This window comes from Apodemus sylvaticus, chromosome 1, assembly GCF_947179515.1.
Source record: "Apodemus sylvaticus chromosome 1, mApoSyl1.1, whole genome shotgun sequence".
NCBI classification, from domain to species: Eukaryota; Metazoa; Chordata; class Mammalia; order Rodentia; family Muridae; genus Apodemus; species Apodemus sylvaticus.
This window is the reverse complement of record NC_067472.1, coordinates 171,213,197-171,240,119: the sequence shown is the minus strand read 5'-3', so window position 1 is coordinate 171,240,119 and position 26,923 is coordinate 171,213,197. Positions and strand designations below refer to the sequence as shown.

The window sequence follows — 26,923 nt, the reverse complement described above, 5'->3', positions numbered from 1 at the left end:
CAGACAGCAAGACAGTATTCTGATCAAGCTATCAAATTTTATTTTTTTACACAAGGCAATTTAAAGGGAAGCAAGCAAGGTGTAGGGAGGGGTGAAGGGGGAAAGTCATTGTATTCAGGGAACAATCTCAGGGGGCTAGCATCATTTCTCAGGAACAGTTTCTCAGAATTGTCTTTTAGAATCTCAGGGAAGAGTTGGCGATTACTGTAGGAGCTTGGCACAATAAATTGATCATGAGGAGGTGAAGTGGAAAGGAGTTGCTATAGTAACCTAACCACAGGTGAGCTTCATTTGTTTGAGCCCACTCGGGTGAGCTCTGCATGTACTGACCATCTAGCTTACTTGGCTAATCTTTAAGCTGTTTCCTTCTAAAAGCAGACTAGAGAAAGCAGGCTAGAAATGGCTGAGAGGAGGGGGTTTTGAGATCTATGTGAGAATGGCTCCTGGCACATGATTTCTCCTCTGTGCTAATTTGATGGTGTGCCTTCCAGTGAAATGTGTGACTGAAGGATTTTCCACAATCAGGGCATTTCAAACACTTTCTTTCTTCCCTTTGAATTTGGTGGTGTATTTTCAGTTCAGAATGTATGACTGGATAATTTTCCACAGTCATAGCACTCGTAAGTCTTGATGACGGGAGTCCACTGATGGGATGTCAACTCCCAATTCTAAATGAAGAACCCCCATGTTTGTCGCAGACAAAACATCTGCCCATAGTGCAAATTACCTGATGTTTATGGAGAGCAGATTTGTGATGAGGACACTCCTACACTTGGTGCATTCATGCTGCATAAATAGCTGCTCATGGCTGGGAGTTTTTCTGCACTGGGTACTTTTTGCATGATTTTTCTTTTCTTGGCAGAAGCTCACAGTTGACATCAGAAGAGTTGAGAGAGGAGAGCAGAGCAGATACAACAAAATCATGAAGTTATTTTCTTACATGGTTTGGATTTTCATCACCTGTTTGTAGGATAGGCTTTCAACTTCTTGCATCCGAGAATTTGGGAACTTACTTTTCTGTAGAAATGAAGTGGAAGTATGAAAAGAATGTCCCCCCCCCCCATCCCAGGCTTCCCCCCATCCCGGGCTCTTAACCCTCCAATCCAGTCTGTTCTCAGAGCATTCTTATCAATAAAAACACCCAAGAGTGGGATCTTGCTTTGCTGATGTGTCAGCATCCGGCCACAGTTCTAAAATGGAAGACCATGAACCATCTCTGTGACTTCACTTGCCATATCAGTTAGAAACGAAACTGTATCAGAAACTCCCTATTATGGAATATCAAGTTCTGATTACTCTTCTGGGAAAAGATAAAGAAATAAGTTAAATGTACATCGTGAAAGAGGTATCAAATAAAGGTAAATCTCTTAGTTAGGCAATATGACCATGATGGTGGTGTCACCCCTGAGCATGTGCAACTACAGCCCTGTGATATGCCAAACACTCTTCTATCCAGCAGTCAACATATGCCAGGCAATTTCCTATGGCCTGGACATAGAGATTCACTCAATTCTTACAAGCACTTCATCTTAGGGTGGTGAGTGGTTGTGGAAACATAGAAAGCTTTAGTCAGGGGTCCAGATCACTTTGGTCATTTGTGAGGAAGAAACAACTGGGGAAAGGTAGTTATCTAAACTTATGTAGGTAATCTAAAGAGGCATCACAGGATAGGTAATAAACCAGGAGACAAGGATTTCAGAGCAATGTTTGTGTAGAGCTGAGCCTTGAAGGATGGGATTGGAGTACAGGACTCGCCAGAGGTGTCAAACTGCAGGCTCAAATGTTTAGCCAATTTTAAAACCAGAGTAGTTTTTTTTGTTACTTTAAATTTTTGTGGTACTGATGGTTGAACTTAGGGCTTTCTACAAAGTAGACACGCAGTCTATCACCTTTCTGCCCCATTTTCTGAAATAGCAATTGTCCACACGTGGTGGAGCTTGCTCAGTACCCTGAGGCTTCACGGTGCATGCCCAGGCGTGCATCTGGACTACTTCTTTTTAACTTTTCGCTTCACGTGGGTCATGGGGAGGGGACAAGTCTATATATTTATGGTACTTCTTCAGAAGACCAATGTAAATAATGAGAACTATGCTGAAAACATCCCAGACTCTCCAATACAGCCCATTTGTGCGGACACCAAGGCATCCAATGTGCTATAAAGACAGTTACTAATACTCACCAGTCATCCCACAATTGTGTTGGCTTCTGCTTCTGTTGGCTTCTGTTGACTTCCGATTCAAATTGAGCCATGAAAATGAATTCCAGAGGCCACCACAAATATTATGTGGGTCCACTGTGCTGAATTTCAAAAGCAGTTACTCTCTAATCTCTATCATTGGCAGTTATATTGTAAGCAGCACAAACCACTCAGGTATATGGTTATATTGGGAATGAGTGGTTGTAACTAAGTACTACTAAATGTGTGTGAACAGTGTAACTTTAACTTTGTATCAGAATATATTGACAATAAAAGAAATATAACAACAACATGGGTTATAACAAAAAAGGAAAGGGGTCTACAGACTCAAAAGTAATACATTAAGGCCAAGAACCAAGGAACAAGTGCCCAGGAAAACAGGAGAATCTGAGGAATCTATCAGATTTTATGATCCCAGTTTCTGATCTCCCTCTTCCCAAGCAGCTGATCAAAGCACCGTCTGCTTTTCCATCTGCTTTTCTCTGAATTCATTGGTTTCCTTTACTGTCCTAGAGCATTAAACAAACGCTTTTTTACATTTAATTTGTTTATTGATTTGTATGTGGGGATGGAGTGCAGTCTGTAGATGGGTGTGTAAACGCCACAGCTATGTGTGGAGGTCAGTTCTCTTTGCACCACGTGTGTTCCTGAGATCAAACACAGGCCCGAGGCTTGGCAGTTAGCACCCGCACCCTCTTAGCTGTCTCACTGGCCCATCTGTACTGGATCCTCTTTTGCCTTTTCCTTCTAGTTGTGGCACATCTGGCTTGGTGTTTTATGTGCTTCTCTTCTAGGAATTATCAGAAAGGGACGGTCTGTTGGGAAAACTCAGTCCTGTGAGTTTTGTCTTGGTGACTCTTCTCTCAGTGTCATGGGTGACTGTGCCTCAAGTTCATCTGGTTCTTTGTTTAGCTGCTTGGGAAGATGGGAGAACAGAAACTGGGATCATAAAATGAAATAAAAAGTCAGTATGTACCGGAGAACTGGGTCAGCAAGAGAAATGATGAAATATTCTCTCTTTTCAACCTTTAGACTAAATTCAGAATGAGGGATCAGTCTAGCATATCAAATGACAAGCATTATTATGTGTGAATATAAATATTTGTTCATTTGCATATTTGAGTGTACACTAGCAAAGGTCATCAGAAGGACTATGAGGCTGAATACATCCCTAAGTCATGGCCAGGTTAGGTCACTACCCAGAGAAGTGGTCTTACCCTGTCCATATTCCACACTTATAACAAATACCCTGTATCCATTGCTTGTAAAAATTGGGAGAGGGGAATGCTGATTAGTTTTTAATAACAACTTGGCACAGGTTAAGGTCATCTAAAACGAGGGAAACTCACTGAGAAAATGCCTCCATAAGATTGGCCTGCAGGCAAGTCCGTAGAGCATTTTCTTGACTGATGAGTGGTGGTGAAAGGGGTCCAGCCCACTGTGGGCGGTGCTCCCGAGCAGCTGGTGGTCCTGGGTTGTATAAGAAAGAAAGCTGAGCAAACCATGGAGAGCAAGTCACTAGGCAGCCCCTCTCCAAGGATTTGACATCAGTTCTTGCTCCAGGTTCCTGCCTTGAGGTCCCGTGCTTACTTCCCTGGATGGTGTGCTTACTTCCCTGGATGGTGGACTATAAACTGTAAGATGAAAGGAAGCCCTTTCTTCCCCAAGTTGCTTTTGGGCATATTGTTTTATCACAGCAATAGAAATCCTAAAGGCAGGGAGGTCGTCTACATGTTCACCAGCTGGGGACTGGATACGTGAAATAACAGATAGTGGCCCTCAAACGAAATCCATCTCTGAGTGGGTAATAGTCGCTGACCTATAACTTGGGGTTTTAATCTACCCCACCCACACCTCATCAGCTTTCTTCCTCCTACAGATGACCTCGGAGCTTAGAAAGAAATATCCTGTGAGTGGAAAGGATTCTTGATCTGTCTGGAGATACTTGGGTTTTAGTGGTAATCAAATGAAATTCCTATGGGCTTATTTGTTTTTCTTAAATCAACATTTCCAACCGGACACAAAATACTTAGAGGTGCCCCAAAGGAATCAACTACCAGGACAAGCCAAAGCAGGGAGTGACACATTTCTGATTGCTGTGCCATATTTTGTAAAGAGAAGGAAAGAAATCTTCAGTGAAGCTGGTCTCAGATCCCCAGGTGAGCTGGGCTCGCCCACTGGTATAGAGTTCTCTGAACAGGGTCCAGCATGGCCACTCCTCCTGGTTGAAGTTCACAGTCTCATCCTCAAGTGGCACCAACCTCTGAAACAGCTCAGTTGATTGCTTGTCCCTGAGAGATGGGAAAGTCAGCACGGATATAAATGCTTTCCGTAATGTTTCCACAGTGATGTAGCATTAGGCATTTAAACATAATACTCATTTCACATTGCATTTTGGGAATAAAGTTTAATTTAAAAATATTAAAAATATTGTTATCCTTTGCATGTTCAGTCACTCCCCCCCAAAGATGATCCAAGGCAGAATCTCTCTGGTATTATAACAAAGGACAAATAACACGATGTCCAGCAAGTCCTTCAGGCTACGACAGCAGTGAACACCCTCACCTAAGCTTCTCCTGTTCCAGAAACTCAGACGTTTGCAAAGCAGCAAAGACACAGGCCCAGTTATGCCTATAAAGGGAACATGGTAAAAATGTGTACAAACCACAGTTGGTAGAGTCAAATTAGGGACAAGGAAATAGACTCAGGTGTGGTTGTCATGCTATGAGTTGGAAAGCTCAAACTGCTGGTAGGAAGTTTTATGTGGGATGTGATGATATTAAGAAAGCTCATTTGATTTTTTTTTTTTTTAGTTAGAGTGACAACTATGAGTTTATTAAAAAGTTATTGTTAGGACCTAGGTAAAATATTAAGGCCTAAATGGAATGTTAAGGCCTAGGTAAAATGCTAAGGCCTAGATAACTGTTACCTGGATAGCCTGCCATTATAAAAACAATCAAAACAAAACAAAACAAAATAAAACAAAACTTTCTCATATGTTTCTGCTGTTACTAGGAAACTTTCTAATACTATTACTGATTACATACTCTGTGGTGTTCTGTGCCCTTAGAAACCAATCATGATAGAAATCAGGAGAACTGTTTTGTATAGTTACCCACAAGAAGCTTGGATCCAAACCAACCATCCAACAGCACTTCCTGAACCTATGTATAAGAAAAGCTGTCCCTGGGATGGACCCTGTATTAGAGAGACACCTGCACCAAAGTAGTAAACTATTTGGGATAAGACTTCAATTTTGAGTAATGGTCGAGTAAAGTTTAAGTTCCCAAGACCTTCCTGGGAACTGACGTCCTACTCAGCAGAAAGAGACGTGTATGTGAATAACTGACATCCTGATAGACAAGTTAGTACATGAATGTTAGACAAGTCCCATCCTGATAGACAAGTTAGGACATAAATACTATACAAGACAAGTCTCCTACCACACTACCACAGTTGAATACCCCAACCAACGGGAGCAGGATAAGTGTACAACAAAGACATATTCATAAGGAAATCCTCTGTGTCTAAATCCTGATTGGTGAAATAACTTGTCATAGATGTTTGTGGACTCTGAGCTTAAAACCCTGTGGAATCTTAACTCAAGGTCCTGGTTCAGTTCCTGAATCTGGACTGGTCGACCAGTCCTGGGGCCTATGTTCAATAAACCATCCCTGTCAGACTGAGATCGATGGTGTTCATGTGGTTTGTGAGGAGTTTCCTGAACCCCAACAGTTGTCATCTCTCAAAGGTATACCCTAAACCATGGATGAAGAGATACAATGTTTCTGTTTTACCACAAATAACATAATAGGCAAATCAACCATACACATTATTTTTGAATTGTGTGTGATGGTGCACACCTTTAATTCCAGCAGTCAAGAGGCAGAGGCAGGTGGATATCTGCAAGTTCCAGGCTAATGTAGTCTACATAGTGATTTCTAGGTCAGCCAAACTTACATAGTGAAACTCTGTCTTAAAAACAAAAACAAAATCAAGTCCCTAAAAAACAGAAAGGAATCAAAAAGAAACATCGTTCAGAACTTCATCAATATGAGCAACCAACACATTAATAAACATCTTTAATGAAATATGGGGAGGATTATACTGTATAAGCCTTAAACAAAATAAAAGCTAAGTTGCTCTCCTGACAGACAGGTTAATTCAGAACCTTTTAAGAGATAGAATATTATACTGCCACCTACAGGAGAATAAGCAGAGCTCAGCGTGCATTCCATCCTAATGACCACAGGTTTTGTGCAACTGAATAAAGACTGCTGCAAAGAAAGGGAGAAAGAGATGAGACAGACAGACAGACAGACAGACAATGGAAGAGATAAGGGGAAGGAGGGAAGGAGGGGAGGACAATAATAAACATTCATTTTAAAACCATGGTAATAACATGTTATAATGATGTGGAAAACACAAATTTTTAAACTGTACTCAGCTCATGAAAATGCAATGTCCTCAAAGGCATATCAAACTGGAAATGCAGCAGTTTAATTTTTTCATTTATTTAATTTTAATTTCTTTATATCCGCGCGCGCGCGCGTGTGTGTGTGTGTGTGTGTGATCACACATTCATGCCAAGGCACTCATTGCAGAAGATGGTTTTCTCCTTCCATCCTGTAGGTCCCAGGGATCGGATGCAGGTCTCCAGGAAGCAAGATCACCTGCTGAGTCATCTCGGTGGCTCCTACCTACTTATTAATTTTTTTTATCCGCACAAAAGTATTAAATTTTATTATAATATTTCTCAAATAAATGTTTTTGTTGGTTTTCTACTCCCTGCCCGTGTCCTCCCCTTCCGCCTCCACGTGCCCTCCCTGGTCTGCTCCTTCCAGGCTCATGGCGCACGCGTCCTTTTGCTCACCGTCTCCTCAGGTCTTCACGTTCTCCCCTCTAGACTCCTGATCTGTACCTACTCTCACACGGACATTGAAAGTGAGAGTCTGAACACGAGAGAGAACCTGTGAATTTTGTCTTTCTAAGTTTGGATCATCTCATTTATTACAATACCTTCCAAATCCATCCATTCTCCTGAATTTTCATAATTTTAGCTTTCCTTATTGCTGAAAAAAACTCTGTTGTGCGTAAACACCTTCTGTTGACTGTCGTCGAGACTGGCTTCACTCCCTTGCATTCTGAATATGCAGTTAGAAACATGGATTTGTGACTTATTTAATTTTTTTTCATTACTGTGATAAGACCTCATGACTAAGGCAACTTATAGAAAAAAGAGTTAATATGGGGCTTACAGTTCAAAGGGTTAGAGACCACGGGCATTATGGGGAGGAGCATGGCGGCAGTCAGGTGGGCGTGGTGCTAGCAGTAGCTCAGAGCTCACAGATTGAGACAGAACCACAAGACAGAGAGAAAGCTAACTAGGAGTGGCATGGGCATTTGAACATCAAAGCCCGCTCCCAGAGACAGACACGCCCTTTCCAGGAAGGCCGCACCCAGAGACACGCCCTTTCCAGGAAGGCCACACCGACTAGTCCTCCCCAAACATTTTCACGAATTGGAGGCCAAGCATTCAAACACATGAACTATGGAGACCATTCTCAGTTAAACACCACAGTGGCTTCCCCTCTAGGATAATGCATTTGCCCCACGGGGTCCTTTGGTGACTTTACATTTGCTTCCCAAATCTTAGCTATCTTAGTTACTTTTTTTTATTGTGACAGAGTACCTGACTAAGGGGTTTTCATTGCGTAGGTTTCCCACTTCCTTGTTTAGATTTATTTATAGATACTTTATGTGGGGTGGAGTATTGTCAATGAAATTTTTTCTAAATTGTTTCATATAAAAGTTATTTATCGATATTCATGGAAGATACTGACTCTTGTATGTTGACTTCAGATCCTGCAAATTAACTGAAAATGTTCATAAGTCTAGATTTTGTAGAATCATGTCATATATACACTTTTGAGGCCTGATCCTCACCCCCAGCATAGCTATAATTTTTCCATGCCTGCCAGCTATTCCCTACTGCTATAATATGCCTGCCACGCATTGACACAGAAAAATAGCTTGTCTCAGAGTAGGTTCATTCTGACCACATATCCTGTTATGTTGTGTATGTTCTGAGGTTTGTTAATCTAAGAAATTCGACAACTATAGGCTCCACTTAGGACCAATCAGAATTAAGGTGAGTTAGAACTGTTCTGTCTAGCTAGCCAAACTAGCTTGGATCATAGCCAACCATCATGAGTACTTCCTGCACCTGCACATGAGCTCATTGTGGCTTTTCCTTTATAAAAGAGGAATGTTCAGGGCCAAATTCTGAGCCGTAGCCCTGATCAACCACTCTTAGGGTTTGTGTTCAATAAAACATCCCTGTATGACTGAGATCGGTGTTTGTGTGGTTTGTGGGATGACTCCTGAACTCCAACATTCATAAGAATAATTTGACTTTTTCCTTTCCTGTTTTAAATCTCTTTTAGATCTTGTACATCTAATGGACGCATTGATAATAACCTCAGGGTATCCAAAATGTTTCAGTGTCTTATTAAGGAATGAAATCAACGTTTTTCTTATTGGAATGGTTTTACCAAGAGCAAACCCAGATTATAAACTTTCCTTCTGTCTCCTGTGTCTTCTGCTGTCACTACCTGTAATTAGTCTGTTGTATGTATGAGTCTGAATCTGTGCCTGCCTGAATCCTGTCTTTTGTATGTGTCCCTAACAAAGACCTCTGCTCTGTATATTTTGAAAGCACAGAAAACATCACACAGAGAAGAAATGAAAGATATTTCACAGAACTCATTAACAGGATGTGGTGGTTTGAATACGCTTGGCCCAGAGAGTGACACTTTTAGGAGATGTGGCTGTGTTGGAGGAAGTGTGTCACTATGGGGCTGGGCTTTAAGACCCTCATACTAGCTGCCTGGAAGCTGGTCTTCTACTGTTTGCTGTCAGAATAAGATATAGAACTCTCAGCATCTCCAGAGCCATGCTTGCCTGAACGCTGCTATGGATCCCACCAGGATTATAATGAATTGAACCTCATAACCTGTAGCCCCAATTAAATGTTTTCTAAGAGTTGCCTTGATCATGGTATCTCTTTACAGCAATATAAACCCTAACTAAGACATGGGGTTTTACAAGGGATGAAACTTTACTGGCTCCAACTGACTATAACTGACAGAGATACCAAACACTACTGCAAACAAATTTATCAACATTCATCAATGTCACTTCTATCATTTATGGTGAATATCTTGCTATGTTCAGTGTATCTGCTGTTTTCAGCATTCACTACCATAACATGCTGCATACCCATGTGTGCATTACTTGTAAGTCAGGGGCATGGAAGAGTACATATTCTATGACTACAGCTATGCATTAGCTTAGGTTGTAAAAGCTGATTTCTTGGGAATGCCTAAGCATGTAAGATTGATTGCTCATTATTCTAAAGACAGGCTAAAGAAGCAGGCTGAATAAACAGTGGGACAGCAGTATTGAGTGACCTAAATGTGTGTAATTAACTCTGGCTCTGAGGTTCAGCAATGGTTTCAGTCTGTGAAAATGCAGAGATATTTTCATAATAATGTATCACCGTGGCCTCTCTCTCTCTTTTTTTTTTATTTCTTTAGTTAAGCTCAAGAATAAAGATGGTGCTCATTCCAGGTTTAAGGGAAAATGTTTTCTCTTTCCCCATTTGGCATAATGTTATCTACAAATTCAATAGAGCTGGTCTTCATTTTGACAGGGAAATATGATCTGTTTATTCCTAACATCTCCAAGATTTTTATTAGGAAATCATGGTGAATTTTATCAAATGTCTTTTCTACATTTATGGAGATGATCTTGTGATTTCTTCTGTTGCGTTTATTTGGTGAATTATGTTTATTGACTGTGTGTGATGAGCCAATGTTGCATTCTCAGATGATACCCAGTAGATCATGGTATATGATCTTCTTAATGTGTTTGTGAATTAGATTTGCAATCATCTTGTTGAGAATTTTTTCTTTTCTTTTTTTTAATATTTATATTTTCTATATTCTTTGTTTACATTCCAAATGATTTCCCCTTTCCGGGATCCCCCCTCCCCATATGTCCCATAAACCTTCTTCTCTCCATCCATTCTCCAATCACCTCCCTCCTTTTTCTCCGTCCTTATATTCCCCTCCAATGCTAGGTCAATCCTTTCCAGGATCAGGACCCTCTCCATACTACGCTGATACCCAAACCACACAAAGGTCCAACAAAGAAAGAGAACTTCAGGTCAATTTCTCTTATGAATATTGATGCAAAAATACTTAATAAAATTCTTGCCAACCGAATCCAAGAACACATCAAAACGATCATCCACCATGATCAAGTAGGCTTCATCCCAGGGATGCAGGGATGGTTCAATATAAGGAAATCCATCAATGCTATACACTATATAAACAAACTCAAAGAAAAAAACCATATGATCATCTCATTAGATGCAGAAAAAACATTTGACAAAATTCAGCATCCTTTCATGCTAAAAGTCTTGGAAAGAACAGGAATTCAAGGCCCATACCTAAACATCGTTAAAGCAATATACAGCAAACCGGTAGCCAACATCAAACTATACAGAGAGAAACTTGAAGCAATCTCACTAAAATCAGGGACTAGACAAGGCTGTCCTCTCTCTTCATATCTTTTCAATATAGTACTTGAAGTTCTACCTAGAGCAATTAGACAACATGAGGAGGTCAAGGGGATACAAATTGGAAAGGAAGAAGTCAAATTATCACTATTTGCAGATGACATGATAGTCTACTTAAGTGACCCCGAAAACCTCCACCAGAGAACTCCTACAGCTGATAAACAACTTCAGCAAAGTGGCTGGTTATAAAATCAACTCAAGCAAATCAGTTGCCTTCCTATACTCAAAGGATAAGCAGGCTGAGAAAGAAATTAGGGAAATGACACCCTTCACAATAGCCACAAACAATATAAAGTATCTTGGTGTGACTCTAACCAAACAAGTGAAAGATCTATATGACAAGAACTTCAGGTCTCTGAAGAAGGAAATCGAAGAAGACCTCAGAAAATGGAAAAATCTGCCATGCTCGTGGATTGGCAGGATTAATATAGTTAAAATGGCCATCTTGCTAAAAGTGATCTACAGATTCAACGCAATCCCCATCAAAATCCCAACTCAGTTCTTCACAGAGTTAGAAAAAGTAATTCTCAAATTCATCTGGAATAACAAAAAACCCAGGATAGCTAAAACTATTTTCAACAACAAAAGAAATTCTGGGGGAATCAGTATCCCTGACTTCAAGCAATACTACAGAGCAATAGTGTTAAAAACTGCATGGTATTGGCATAGTGACAGACAAGTGGACCAATGGAATAGAATTGAAGATCCAGAAATGAATCCACACACCTATGGTCACTTGATCTTCGACAAAGGAGCTGAAAACATCCAGTGGAAAAAAGATAGCCTTTTCAACAGATGGTGCTGGTTCAACTGGAGGTCAGCATGCAGAAGAATGCGAATTGATCCATCCTTGTCTCCTTGTACTATGCTCAACTCCAAGTGGATCAAGGACCTCCATGTAAAACCAGACACACTTGTTGAGAATTTTTACATTTGTGCAGGAAAAATGGTCTGTAGCTTTTGTTCTGTTCAGAATAATATTGCCTATGGTTGTGTTTTTATCTTGGTTTTGGTATCAAGTTAATACTGGCTTCATAGGGCAAATTCAGTAGCATTCCTTTCTCTTCTATTTTGTGAAACATTTTGAGAAGGGTTTGTATTGGGTTTTGATAATGTTTGATATAATTCAGAAGTGACTCCATCTTATCCTGGGCATTTTTATGGACAATTTTAAAAATTGTGTCTATTTTTACTTTATGTGTATGTGTAAGTGCCAGTATGTATATATGTGCAGCACAAGTCTTTCTGATGCCAACAACAACAAAAAGAAAAGGAGTTGAAGGCCGTGGAATTATAGTTACTAATGACTGTGAGCTGCCACATGGAGCTGGGAACCAACTTTGGATCCTCTGCAAGAGCATCTGGTGCTTGCAATCATCTCTGAGTCATCTCTGCAGACCCTATAAGGAGGCTGAATTACTGCCTCACTCTCATTGGTTATTACAAGTCTTTTAAATCATTTTTATCTTCTAACTTCTAGTTAGGTAAAACACACACACACACACACACACATATATATACTCACATATATATATATACATATATATACACACACACGTATATATACATATATATATATATAAAATCTCATCTGATTTTCCACACATTTGCAATATGTTTTCAAAGTATCCTCTAATGATCTGTATTTCACTAGAACCTGTTTTGATGAGATGTAGATTTAGAACATGGAAGGAAGCACTAATCTTTATCATAAGGACACAGATATGACTGCACCACACCCAAGGGTGGCCTTGAAGGCTGACCCTTTCCTGTGCACTGTTAATCTTTTGTGTCACAAGAAGGGCAATGTGTGGTTTTACTCTGGAGGCACTTTAAGGAAACAGTGCACTAGATGTGAGGGGGCTTAGAATTCTAAGCCCAAGCTTTACAGAGATATACCTAGTATGCCACCATGGCAAGTGGTTAACTCACCAATGATGGATGGTCTGAAGTTGGAGCTATGTGTGTGTTGGATGAAGTCACAAATCTGCACAGAGACATCTCAGGAGAGAGACCAGAAAACAGAAGCCCTCTTTTGTGTCCATTCCCCAATGCACAGAGCTCACTATGCATTTGTGGAACAAACAAGTGTGTTTCAGCAAGGAGATAGACGCACACACACAGTCCCCAAAGCATCTTGTAAGCTGCAGGACTCACCATCTGCTGAGTCTAGAGGAAGCTTTAATTCTGTGAGGCTGTGTGAGAGACCACAGCCCACTTTAAATAAAATCTTTCTAGGATGGGAAGAACGTCCACTCACCTTATGCTTGGGGAAAAGAGAGCATGCCCTTTGGCCTCCTTTGCTCCTCTGTGCTTGGGCCTCTCCAGCCTCTTTAATGTTTGAATACTGGTTTTCCATCTGCTCCTTGCAGACAGGAAGACACAGGCCACCTGTAGACCCAGGTTCCTCTTTTGTGAACGATATCCATTGATTCTCTTCAGCTTTCCCAATTCCTGCAGAGATTTGCCTATTTTTATCCACCCTTTCCTCACCCACAGGAGCCTAGGCTCCCACTGGGGTGCTACTGCCCCAGCTACACCCTGCTCTGGGTGTGAGAGCAGGCATCTAAGCACAACTTCCTCTCCCTACTAGGTCTGTGGTTACATATCCAATATACAAGCTGGCATTGCAGAAGTCAGTGACAGTGCCTGGGAGTCTGTGCATCCTTCTGCCCTGTTCAGTCTTCTTTCCCTTCTGATTCCACAGTATTTGTCTGTCTCTAATTACTGGTCCCATGCAGAGCCCAGTACAGAGCATGATCCTCTATCGGCCACCCACAACCCATATAGAACCAGTAGAGAATAAAACTTGTGGTTGATTCTTTGGAATCAATTGATTCTGTGGAATTACAGTTGGTTTCTGGACAGCAGAGACGCTCAAAGAGAGCCAAGAGCAGTTCTTATTTATTTTGCACAGAGAAAGGGCATGTAAGATGAAACTACTTTGAGCATTACATTTCTCTCTCAGTGGCAGGAAAGATTCTGACCTAGCAGCAGCCACAGCTAAAAGTCATGGGTACCATAGGGCAGCCCTGGGACAGCATAGGACAGATCCTGTGCTGGGAGTAGTTGTGGTTTAGATCATCAGGGTTCATGGGAGGAACTGGATCAAAGCATGGACTTCTCCCAAAGCTGTACCTTTAACACCATCTAATCCTTTGTGCCCCTCTTCTTCTCACCATCTCTCACCTATAACCCCTTCATTAACATCCCACAAGCCCTGGAGCCTGGCTATGCCAGCGATCTGACTTGTTATTGTGCCCTCGGCCTATAGGCATAAGACATCCGCCATCTTTCACTTGGATGTCAGCTGCCCTCGTCTCTCTGCCTCCCAGGCCCAACCCCTCCTCAATTCTGACATTCAGACCTTGGCTCCAAGACCCTGGAATAGGTAGGTGTGTCTGTGGAGAGGGCCATCTAGCTCAAAATTACCTGTGGACCTTCAGTTAGACCTATCATTGGTTGGCCACTCCTGCAAGGTATGAGCCTCCATTGTCCCAGCACATCTCACAAGCAAGACATATTATAAGTTAAAGGTTTTGTGGCTGGGTTGGTGTGCCAGCGCCACCACTGGGCTGTCTCAGGGTTTCATCGCTGTGTTGAGATACCATGACCATGGCAACTCTTATAAAAGAAAACATTTAATTGGGGCTGACTTACAGTTTCAGAGATTTTGTCCATTGTCATCATAGTGAGAAGCATGGCAGGCCATGCAGGCATGGTGCTGAAGTATCTGAGGGTTCTACATATTGATCTGCAGGCAGCAACGGGAAACTGGATCACTCACTGGATATAGTCTGAGTATAGGAGACATTAATGCTGCCCTCCACAGTGACACACTTTCTTCAACAAGGCCACACCTCCTAATAGTGCAACTCCCTATGGCCAAGCATTTAAACACACCAGTCTATGGAGGCCATACCTATTCAACCACCACAGATGGTTTGCCTGGTTAAGGAAGATGGCCAGTTCAGGCTCTTTCCTAGGGTCCTCACTAGGGTTGCCCTCAGATTCAAGAAGTCTCCTCTGAACTAAGTTTCCACATTGTCCCTCAAATGGCCCCCCAATTCCACTTGTCTCTTCCAGTACTCTCTCCCTCTGCCCCTCCCTCCCCAACCTTATTCCTCCCGTTCCCAACCCCGCCTGTCCTCAGTTCATCCACATAATCTATTCTATTTCCCTTTTCCAGGGAGATCCGAGTTCCCCCACTAGATCCCTCCTTGCTTGGGTCTGTGGCGTGTAGCCTGATTATCATTTACTTAACAGCTAATATCCACTTGCAAGTGAGTACAAATCATGTTTGTCTTTTTTGGTCCGGGTTTCCTTGCTCAGAATGATTTTTTCAGTTCTATCCATTTGCCTGCAAGTTTCATGATGTCATTTTTTTTTGATTGCTGAGTAATACTCCACCGAATAAATTTTACCTCATTTTCTTTATTCATTCTTCTGTTGAGGAATATCTAGCTTGTTTCTATATTCTAGCTATTATGAATAAAGCTCCTATGAACATAATTGACCAAGTGTCTTTGTGATAGGATGGAGTGTCTTTTGAGAATATGCCCAAGAGTGGTATAGCTGGGTCCTGAAGTAGATCAATTCCTAATTTTCTGAAAAATCATCATATTGATTTCCATAGTGGCTGTAAAAGTTTGCACTCCCATCAGCAAAAGAGTTACCTTGATCTACTTCCAAGATGAGCTGTCACTTAGCCATTATGACAGGTATAAGGATCTCAAAGTAGTTTTGATTTGCATTTCTTTGATGGATAAAGATGTTGAACATTTCTTTATATGTTTCTCAGCCATTTAAAATTTCACTTGAGAATGTAAGTTCCTCATCCAGGCCTCTTCTTTGAGGACCTCCAACCACCAGCTTCCACTCATAGAATACTCTCCCCTAAGATCTGGACCCAGTCCTCTCCCTGCAGAATAAAAACCCCAAACTCAAGATTTGAAATCCCACCCATCCCTAAACTCACTCCAAACTCTGGACTTAAAATTCCATTAATTCTCACCGTGAAAATCTCCAACCTGGAAAGCTCTGCCCCACAGGAAATGCCCTATGAGCCCTGTCTTCTGTTCAGTTCTCTGTTGCTGAAGAAGAAGCAACTACCCTCCTAGGTTTTTCTTTTCCAAAAAATCTCCTGTGTGGGGTTTGCTGTGAGGTGTGACTTTGCAGTATTCCCTGGCTCCCAACTGCCAGGATATCTTTCCCTTCAGAGCTCTAACATTTGTAGTGGGGGAAACCTTCCCCTACCCCAGAGCAGAGCTATAACATTTCTAGTGGAGAAGCCTTTTCCCTCATAGTTGTAACACATACAGATAATTCTCTGTTTAGATCTATATCCCATTTAAAAAGTGGATTATTTGCTTTGCTGATGTCTAATTTATTTTTTTTTCTGAGACAAGGTTTCTCTGTGTAGCCCTGGCTGTCCTGGAACTCACTGTGTAGACCAGGCTGGCCTTGAACTCAGAAATCCACCTGCTTCTGCCTCCCAAGTGCTGGGATTAAAGGCGTGTGCCACCACCGCCCGGCTGACGTCTAGTTTCTTGACTTCTTTAAGTATGCTGGATATTAGCCCTCTATGTTGAGTTCAGGTTGGTAAAAATCATTTCCCATTCTGTAGGCTGCCATTTTATTCTATTGACGGCATCCTTTGCTTTATTGAAGCATTTTGGTTTTATGAGGTCCCATTTATTAACTCTTGATCTTAGTGCCTGTGCCATTGGTGTTCTGTTTAGGAACCTGACTCCTCACCAATGTCCTCGAAGCTGTTACTTCACTTCCTCTTCTATCGGGTTCTGTGTGTCTGGTTTTATGCTGATGCCTCTGATCTACTTGGACTTATGATTTGTGCAGGATAATAAATACAGATCTATTTTCATTCTTCTATATGCAGACATTGTTAGATCAGCAACATTTATTGAAGATGCCTCCCTCATCTCACATAACCTCACAGAACTAAAACTTCCTCTAGACTCAGCAGATGAGTCCTGAAGGATACAAGATGCTTTGGGGACTGTGTGTCTACTTGCTGAAACACACACACACACACACTCACACACACACACACTCACACACACAGAAGCACAACGCAGGTAAGTAAATAGATTTAACATATATCAAGTCAGAACTATAAAATGGAGGCTGGGAACGTGGTCCAGTTGCCAGAGTGCTGGCCTAGCATGCACAGAACCCTGAACTCTATCTCCAGAATCACATATAACCTATGTGGTGGCACACACTTGTAATCTTAGCACTTGGTAAGTGAAGACAGACAAATTAAGAGTTTGGAATCAGCCTTGGCTATAGAGAGAGTTCAAGGCCAACCTGGGGTATGTGAAACCTTGTCCAAAAACAAACAAGCAAGCAAACAAACAAACAAACAAAAAGTAGTTGGTGAGATGGCTCGTGGAGTAAAAGCCCTTCCCATTCAAATTTAAAGACATGAGCTTAGGCTTAATTCCTCAAAGTTATGGTGGAAGGAGAAAACCAAGTCCCTTAGGTTGGCCTCTGACTTCAACATGTTTCATGGAATGTGTGCATACACACACAGGCAGATAAAACTTTTTGAAAATTAAGAGTTAAGCCATAATAAAAAAATATAGTTTTCATTGTAATGCAAACAACAAAAGCATGGTGTATTTTTGGAGGGGAGGGGACATCATTCTGTTAGGTGAAATAAGCCAGACTGGGAACTGCAAGTCTTGAAAAACGTTGTCTGTTTCATGCATAATGTAGAAAAAGCACAACGCTATGAAAGTGGAAGAGAGACCACTAGAGATGTTGAGGGGAGAAAAAGAAGAGAGGTCAATCGAGGGCCAATTGAGATCAAATCAAATCAGTCACACATGACAACATGCCAATAAGAACTGAAAACCGAAAAGAGACTTCACTTTATGATCATTTAAAGCATAATTGCTAAAAGTAGGAAGTGCCAAGCTCTGAAGGGGGCAGAGGAACTGAAACTACAGGGTATCGCTGCTGAGAATGTGATAGGGCACAGCTGCTGCAGAGAGCTTGATGGTAGAAACCCCAACAGACATGGAGCGTATCATCCCAGCAATTCTATGACTGTGCACACCAGCGTCTTAAGATAACTTGCATGATCCATCGACGGGAGACCTGAGTGTGCACCTCATCAGTGTTCAGAGATCAGTGTATGTTTGATTAATGGATGAACGAATCAATGTAGGCTTCAGTTACCCAAGAACCGTCCTTCTGTCAAGACACTCACCACAACTCTAGAGCACCCTGCATCCTTCGGTACTCACCACCTGTTGAGTGCTGAGTGGGTTGGGCCACTGTGAAGTCAGGCATGAGGCCCCTGGCTAGAGCACAGAAAGCCCCTCAGAAGTTGAGTGTCAGCAGGGAAATGCTGTCTTCAGAACATTTCGTAGTCATCGCAAATAAGATCTCACACAGCTGTGGTTGCCTGTATGAGAGGGGACCTGTCCACAGTCAATCACAGACAGGGAAGTAACTTATGGGGACCTATACCTCTCTGTGTTGGTTAGTTTTTTGTCAGCTTGACATAAACTAGAGTCACCTGAGAAAAGGAACGTCAACTGAGAAATTTCCTCCAGTGGACTAGACTAAGGGATGTTTTCTTGATTGCTGACAGATGGGAGAGGGCCCAGTCCACAGTGGGAGGTATCATCTCTAAACAGATGTTCTGACCTGACCAAGGAAGAGAAGATAAGCCAGGAAGCAGCATTTTTCCATGGCCTCTGTTTTAGTTCCCAGCTCCTGTTTCCAATCTTGAGTTTTTGTCTTGATTTCCCTCAGTGACAGAGTATGACCTGAAAGTTATATGATGTAATAAACTCTTTCCTCCTCAACTACTTGTTAGTCATGGGGTACCAGGCAATTGTAGAACTCTTTTCTCTGATGGATTCTGAGGGAAGACATGTGTCTTCAATTTAGTACCCAAGGATGAGCCCACCAGTCCCCAATGGATAGCTCCAAAGCTGTAGACATATAGACAGTCCTGGTTAAAAGACATGGGTCACAAAACAAACCAATGAGACATTGATGTGAGGAAAGGGAGAGGGACAGCATGGGTGAGAGGGAGATGAGAGGGTGGGAGTGAGACATATAAGATGCATTCTATACATATAAGCCAAAGAACAGTTTAAGAACAAAAGGAAACAATGGGACTACAGGTGCTGCAATCCCAGCAATAGAGAGGGAAAGCTAGTTCAAGGCCAGCCTGATCTAAGGATGCTAAGTATGACAATCACCAAGGGCCCACGATGAGTCCATTGACAAGGTGTTTATGAAAGGCCCAGGGTTGGATCCACAACACTGCAAGAAATGAAAAATGGTGACTCTGAGTAGGAGGACCTGATATGCCCCCTGTCTGAACCAGCTCAGTGATAGGGTTCCCCTCGCTCCCTCCACTTCTCTCTCTCTCTCTCTCTCTCTCTCTCTCTCTCTCTGTCTCTCTCTCTCTCTCTCTCTCTCTCTCTCTCTCTCTCTCTCTCTCTCTCTCTTAGGTGGCTCTCTAACATCTTTTAAGGACCTTGGCCTCAGAGTTTTCATCTGTTCCACGCTGAGCTCCAGTCCTCTGTGGTTGCTCTTCTGTGAACTGAAGTTTCTGGCTTCTTTCTGACTTTGGCGGCTTCTGCAACACTTTCTCTTGCACCTGACCTCCCATCTCCACTCACTAACAGAAGCTCAGGAATCCTTCTCAACACAACTGCATTTGCTTCCTGCTCTTGCTGTGGCCAGGAGACTGGAAACTCAGAGCTGTCCTAGAAGTCTGCTCTGTGCCCTGCGCTAAGGAGAGGGGGACATCCCTATCTTCTCCTGGATGTCCCCAGCCCGCACTTCTCTGGACCATCATCACCCCCTCATTGCTAACACTCACACCCCAGCTCCAGGACCATGGCACTCACCTCACCTGCAGGGTGACCTAAGTACATGTGGGTATAGAGACAGGAAGGTGGAGCTGGACAACTAGTGAGGGTGACTCCTGAAGACCTACTGAACTAGAGACACAGGAGGCCCAAACCGCATCCTTCTAGGCTGATTTCTGGGATGGTATCAGAGATGTCCGCCTTACCTCGTGCTTATCCCAAGTGAGGAGAGAGTCCCACTCTTTATGCACATGCTATGGAGAACTCTTAATCCATGCTTCCCAAGATGGGGCCCCCTGGGGACTCAGCTGGACCAGCTTTCCTCAGACTCAACGTGTTAGGTTCAGTCTGAGTCACCCATCAAGTCTCCTCCTCTGGGGTCTCTCTGGTACTTGCAGGGATACTCATGAAAAACCAGCAACTTCTTCCCTGTCCCCTCTGCAGATATTTTACCTCCACTCAGTGAACCTCCTGGAGGATTTTTAAAAATGATTTTTAGTTTTCAGATTGGCTAAAGTGCTACCGTAGAATTGAGTGGCGAATACCAGGATTTCCTACATATCTCCTATGTTACCATAAGATGTCCCATTGTCACAAAGGATGAACATCATAGACACGTCACTCTCATCCAGAGACCACAGGTCTCATCAGGATCCTCTATTGGTTTCATATGACCTTGGGTTTGATATGTGTGTGATGGGCTTCCTTACCGTGGAGTCAAACAGAAAGTTAACTCAACTCTAAAAGTCTCTTGGGGATGCTTTCTTATCATCATTATTGTTACTGTTGTTTTCATTTGCTGCCAATCCTCATGCTCTTAACCCTGACCTCTGCACAACCATCAGCACTCTCTACCCTGCTCTATTGACACTGTTAATGGCATGTGGTCTCCACTGGACAGAGAGCCTATCAGAGGAGGGAGTTTCCCTCAGCAGCACAGACAAGAGATGCTGAGATAGGTAGCTGATTCTGGGTAGTAGGATCCCAGGAGGCACTGCCACACAGTACCCTAAGGGCTCCCTGGGTCTGATTCAAAGCTCCACCAACCATCCTCCTAACCACTCTCATCTAGCCTCTTCTGTAGGCACAAATGTCCATACTGATCCTGAGGGATGGGTAAAAGAGACCAGGAAAAGGACTCAGCATCTTTGGGAAGAAGAAAAGGGAGAGTCTGTCTATAGCTGAATGCTTTGGAGAGCAGGATTCTGGTCCTGCTGTTACCCACATAGTTGGGGTTATCTTATTGCTCTGCTGAGATAGAAACTGTAGTTGATCAATAAGCTTGTAGTGGTCTTCATCATTTCCTGATGCCTGTTCCCTGGGTGTTTGGCAGCAGTGAGTGTGGACAGGTGGAGCAGAGGCAGGTGGAAACCCTAGTGTTACTGTTCTCCTGCAAGTTACCAGTGCCAAAACCATTGGCCCTATAAGAGTCACTATTCTTTCTAGGCTTAGGATGTTGGGATTTGTCTGCCTTGAACGCTCTCTGGAGACCTTCTGGGGTCTTAGGTTGTATTTACTTCTGACTCCTCACAAATTCTTAACTTTCTTTTCAGGTCTCTACCCTCTCTTGCTCTCTCACCCTCTGATGACCTCTTCTTCCTGCTTTGGAGACTCTGAAAGTGTCCAGCTCTCAGAAGGTTGACTGTCTTGTCGCTTCCACATTGTATGCTGACTGGCAATAGTTCTTCCACTTTCTGCTGCCTATGTGCTTACGCTGCTTTCTTCTGCTTCTTTATTCTTGGTGCCAGCTCAGCTTATGTTACAGAAAGAAGATCAGAAAGAAAATTCAAGAGAAGCTTTTCATTGAACCTAATATAGTGACACTTATGTTTCCCAGCCCACTCTGAAGGAAGTCAGGGAAGACCCCCAACACCCCCCCCCCAGGAACCAAAACAACCATGTGTGAGCCTGGGAAGTGCTCAGTTGTCTGGTGCTTGCATAAACGTAGACTAGCTAGCTGGCTGCTTAACTGACAGTCCTTTTGCTCAAATAAGCCAGAAGAGCAAGGGACGGTCCAACAGCTTCTAATTAGGAAGTCAGATTGCCCCACATCCCAACATCTTTGCTTGCTTACAAGAGGGAAACGTCAGAAGGAAGTCTTACAACAAGAACATAAAGAATGAAACATTAACCCTCGTGGAGACTTTCAGATTCCAGCAGTACATCACCAGCACTCAGCATCTGCCCAGTGCTCTAGGAGAGAACTTCCCTCATTATTATTTGTCTGTGTGTTTTGGTGCGAGATTCTGAGTGAAGAGGAATATGGGTTCTAGGAAAGATGGAGTTTAGTGGACAGGATTATGGCCTGGACAAGAGGGCTCAGTTGGGTTGTGTGCTTTATCTGAGATTCTAGAAAAAGCTGGGATCCTATGTTGGAAAGAGACTTCGTATCTGAACCCCATTCCAGAGGTGAGGACTGTGGAAGGGCTCAGAGGGCTCAGAGCTCACTCAAGTCTTCTCCTTCAGCAGAGAACCTAGGAACAAGAGCAACTTTAAGAGTGTTTCTGGGAGCCACCAGGGGCATTGTGTCTCAGTCCTGCTCACCGTTAGTGTCTGCCTCATGGTCTTCGTGTGAGCCCCAGCTTCAGTGAGGGACAGGTGAATGGAGAGGTGAAGATGAAGGGCCCTTAGAGGACCATGAGGAACTGTGGCCGGAGCACAGGCTGTGGGGTGTGGAGAACCTAGGTGGCAGCCACCAGCAAGCACCGATCTGTTTCCTATCTAGATGTCTAGGAAGTAAGAGTAGTCCTTGTCACAATCATGTCATGAGGAACCCTGGACAAGTGCCCTTTAGACCTGTCATCTTCATACATTCTAAGATCATGACTGTGACCTCCAGTTTGAGGAAACCAGGCTGAGTCTTTTGTCTCCCACCAGAGTGAAGGTACACAGAAAGAGAGCAGCCAGGACTGCAGTGGGCATGAGCCACATGCGCCCTGCACTTAGGTCACTTTTCCAGGTAAGTGCCCCAGGAATCCTAGACTCCCATCAGCCCTTTGTACACTTCCTTATCAGGGGTTGGGGGAGCACATGGTCTCATCCCATTAAGGATGCACAGATGTGAACTTGTTGCTTCCTCCTCGCTGCATAATATATGTGAAGCCTTTAGGCAAAGAAAGGCCTGACAATTATTAGACCTTTGCCATGGGGGTAGAGAGCAGAGAATTGAAATCACTTTCTAGGAAGGATGGGCTTGCTGGGACATGTAAGGTTACATGAGGCAAATGTCAGGTCTGTTCATCATCGGTACCATTATACAGATAAAGATACATCAAGAAAAGCATGTTCAGGCATGTGCTGACTATGTCTGTGAAGCAGCAACATAGACAGGAGCCCTGACTGTGGAGTTCATGGGAAAGAATGAGTGGGGGAGGATGAGCAGACTTGGCAGGTTCCATCAGCCACTCTGAAGAGCAAGGCTGTTTATTCACCTGGTAAATGAACCTGGGATTGTATGGTAAAAGGACAGAGATTCACTGTGTCAGAGCTCCCTAAAGGATGTGGTTGGGTTGGATGTTAGATTGGGGTATGAGTGGGAAAGATGCACATGCAGCTAAGTCCTTCATCATTGTTTATAGAACTCTCTTCCCTAGAGGAGCAGCACCTCCCCAGTCAAGATCCCAGATCAGAATATCACAGGCCCAGTCAGCATATGCCTGAACATGCTTTTCTGATGTATCTTTATCTCTATAATGGTACTTGTGTTCCCCACCCAATCAGGATCCAGCCCCTGTGCCTCCCATCTCCTATCAATTCCTCAATTCCTTCTCTGCGGTATGTCACAAATAATGTCTGTGATATTTTGAATATAGCTTGTAGTGCCAATACCTGGAGGGTGAGGCCAGCCTGGGCTACATGAGAAGATTCTGTCTTTAAGAACAGAATAAAACTGTATGATAAAGGTGTTGACACAGCCCAGATCCAATGATGGATCTGGATGAGAGTGCTTCTACATATACCTGAAGGAAGACTCAATAGGTTTGTGTCATTTACCAAAACAGCTTGCGGTCTCCATCTCTTATGTGTCATAGCTGTCAGATGACTCATGGGCATTTTGAGATGTCATGGACGGCCATAGAGTTCACACATTACAATTCTGTGGTCACCATGAGTAATTTAAAGAATCGGGCTGTCAATGACTAACACAGCCGGCCCTGTAGATGGAGAAAACCATGAGAAGCACCATCACCCTGATTCCTACAAGGATGAGGAGCCTCTGATATATAAGGTAGAGATGGACAGTAGATATCAGAGCCTGGAATTAGGGGAAGGGTCCAAATGGAATGGAGTCTGGGGACTCTCCACATCAAGGTTTAATGTGGTTGAAACCACAAATAAAATGAAAGCCCATAGAAAATACACTAAACTCTCCATCATTCAGAGTCGGAGGCACGAGATATAAGAAGCAATAACACTGTGAGAAGAAGCTACTGAACAGAGCCACCTCTCAGAAGAGTCCAGAGATGTGTCCTGTGGTCACAGATGATGATGAGGTGTCAAGCTGGGGACTGAGAGTCAGCCTCAGATGCTGACAGATCCAGAAGACTGTGGTGAGAATAACACTGAGGTTTAACTGAGAAGATCAATGTGATCTTGCTGTTCAAAGGTCTAGGAGCTGGGTTGGAAGCAACCCCTCTTATTGCCAATAACTGAAAAGAAAAGGGGAGGCGAGGAGGTGGGCACTGTGGGGGCTAAGGATGCTTTGAGAAAACTTGCAGTTAATCAGAGCCAGAAAATGGGCCAACAGCAGGAAGTGGCTGTGCTCGGTAATCAGCCATTTCTACCAGTGCCCAGGGCTATGTCTCCAGAGTGGGCCCTCCCCCATTGATCACTAATTGAGAAAATACCTTACAGGCAGATCTTATGGAGGCATTTTCTCAACTGGGGCTCCTTCCTCTCTGATGACTCTAGCTTATATCAAGTTGACACATAAAAGCAGCCAATCCGATATCCTAGAGATCGGACTTACATCTCATCTCCAGCCAGCAGATTATACAGGGAGAAGGGCCAGCTGAGGGTGGGAGCACAGAGACAGTCAATCATTCAAAACATGAGCCTGTGAGGAACATTTCACATTCACACCCTTAATATCCCTACTCCAACATGACTAGTGTCCTTACAAGAGAGTACATCACACAAACACACATGCACACATAGGGAAAACCATGTCTTAGTTAGGGTTTTACTGATATGAACACACACCTGATCAAGGCAGCTCTTATAAGGACAACATTTAATTGGGGCTGGCTTACACGTTCAGAGGTTCAGTCCATCATCATCAAGGTGGGAACATGGCAGCATCCAGGCAGGCATGGTGAAGGTGGAGCTGAGAGTTCTACATCTTCATCTGAAGGCTGCTAGGAGAAGATTGGCATCCTCAGATAGCAACGTGGAAGCTCTCTCAGAGCCTACTCCAACAGTGATACTTCTTCCAACAAGACCACATGCACTCCAACAAGGCCACACCTCCTAATAGTACCACTTCCTGGGCCAAGCATATTCAAACCACCATACCATGTGACAACACAAGGAGAAGACTGCTACTTATATGTCAAGAAAGGGCACCTCCAGAAGAAACCAACTCTTGCCACCAACCTCCTTAAATCTCAGATGTTCAACTCCAATGACTGTGAGGAAGTAAATGCTTGTGGCTCCAGCCACATGGATTATAGTTCGTCATCTGTCTGTATTCATGGGATGGTGGTCCCAGGACCACATAGGAATGTTCAAGTCTCATATAGAGTGGGTAGTGGTTTAAGTCTGTGATGTGTAGCTCAGTTGGTAGTTCTTGCCTAGATGGCACAAAACCCTGAGTTCAATCCACACTTACTCATAAATTGTCTCCCTGTCATTTCAGAACTTCAGAGGTAGAAGCAGGAGGCAGAAGTTTGCGATCAGTCTCAGATACATCGTGAATTTAAGTCTTAGATCTAAACGAAGCATTTATACCACCCCCTCTAAGGCTCAAGCATAGCTGTCTTTGGCTACTTTGTCGGTTCATCTTTCTTCTACCCTATTCAACCCCTAACACTAGATAAGACAGAACAGGATAGAGGGTAAAGGAAAGAGATCCCTGAATAAAGTCAGGGATCAGAAAGGGGGTGTCGTTATTGTTAGACTACTTCTAGATGATTAGGGGAATCAAGCTCCTTGGAACAAGTTTGATCCTCACCATCAGGATATCTAATTTCTTCTTGCTGTTTTTAATTTGTGCATGACTACTTAACAAACCACAAACCAACAAATACCAACAATAGCCAACAAATACCAACAATACCAACAACCAGCCAACAACCCACACTACCTCTCGAACCCTAGCATTTATATACCCTCTAAAAAGTCCCCAGCATTCCAAACATCACACAATTACAGAAACTATCTGCAGCTGGAAAAATCATGCCCCTGCTAGAGCATGAGGCAAATCAGTCACCTTTGGTGGAAAATCTGAAACAGTCCCACATCCCCACACCTGGGATTAAAACAAAAATACATTCCCATAATATTTCTGTGATTTTCAAAGAACCCAAAACTCCAGAATTCTCACTACCCTGAAGGAATATGATAGGGGAAAAAATGAGATCCCAAACAGTAGAGAGAAGAACTGCAAAATGCTGTCTCCTGAGTATGACTCAGTCATGACACCCAGGGACTCCCAGCAGCTGAGGCTACTTGCACTGGGCTGACTTAACAGCCATGAGTGGGAGGAGAGAGGCTCCCTGGTGAAGTGTTTGCCACTGTGTCTGTGACATCTGGTTTCTAAGGACCTGAAAGAACTGGAAAACTACAGTTTAAAAACAAAATTTCAGTTTACTTTTAAACACCAGTATAACAAAGAAAGTAACAGTCCAAGGAAGGGTGAATAAAGAGAAACGGGTAAATGTCAGTAAGCAGATGAGAAATGCTTACAAAGTAGCCCTCTCCCGGATCTTTCTCAGCACAAACCAATTTAAACACAACTGCCTGGCATGCACTATAGATTATATTTGAGAAAGCACACAAACACAGACACACACACACACACACACACACAAAGTCAGAAGTCTGTTTGCTCAGATCATGAACACACCAAAGAGACCACCAGGAACCACGACTCCAATGCAAGCCCAGGAGAGTGTTTATTCAAGCTCCAGCCTCGGCCATAAACCTTCCCTGGTGTAGCAGGACAGGAGAGCAGCCCGAGGTCTAGGGAAAGGGGGTTTATAAAGGAAAACACTGCAAGCG

General features: G+C 43.1%; 1 protein-coding gene across 18 annotated transcripts; it reads right to left on the bottom strand.

Annotated features, from left to right (window-relative positions):
* Positions 1 to 25,182, bottom strand: LOC127670320 (uncharacterized). Of its 18 annotated transcripts, XR_007974536.1 has the most exons (9): positions 24,955 to 25,175; positions 18,116 to 18,276; positions 14,502 to 14,595; positions 13,102 to 13,295; positions 4,763 to 4,828; positions 4,255 to 4,488; positions 3,547 to 3,667; positions 2,180 to 3,136; positions 1 to 1,017 (listed from the first exon to the last, which is right to left on the bottom strand). XR_007974536.1 is itself a non-coding variant. In XM_052164652.1 (8 exons), the coding sequence occupies exons 3-8, from the start codon at positions 14,559 to 14,561 to the stop codon at positions 937 to 939; spliced, it is 756 nt and encodes a 251-aa protein (XP_052020612.1). In that variant the 5' UTR covers positions 14,562 to 14,595; positions 15,518 to 18,276; positions 24,955 to 25,177; the 3' UTR covers positions 1 to 936. The 18 variants fall into 18 exon arrangements, 2 of the variants coding, with proteins under 2 accessions (XP_052020612.1, XP_052020611.1); XR_007974562.1 differs by having other exon boundaries at positions 2,180 to 3,667; positions 4,459 to 4,488; positions 4,763 to 6,168; positions 15,518 to 18,276; positions 24,955 to 25,182; XR_007974538.1 differs by lacking the exon at positions 18,116 to 18,276 and having other exon boundaries at positions 24,957 to 25,175.
* Positions 25,183 to 26,923: the final 1,741 nt, after the last annotated feature.

Coding starts and splice junctions, on each gene's coding strand:
- LOC127670320 (XM_052164651.1), bottom strand. CDS start 14,561: ATGCCTGCATGGCCTGCCATGCTTCTCACTATGATGACAATGGACAAA. Junction 4,829..13,101: donor CTCTTTTCCCCAAGCATAAG/GTGAGTGGACGT, acceptor TTCCCTTTATAG/GCATAACTGGGCCTGTGTCT. Junction 3,668..4,254: donor CCCTGCTTTGGCTTGTCCTG/GTAGTTGATTCC, acceptor TATACAACCCAG/GACCACCAGCTGCTCGGGAG.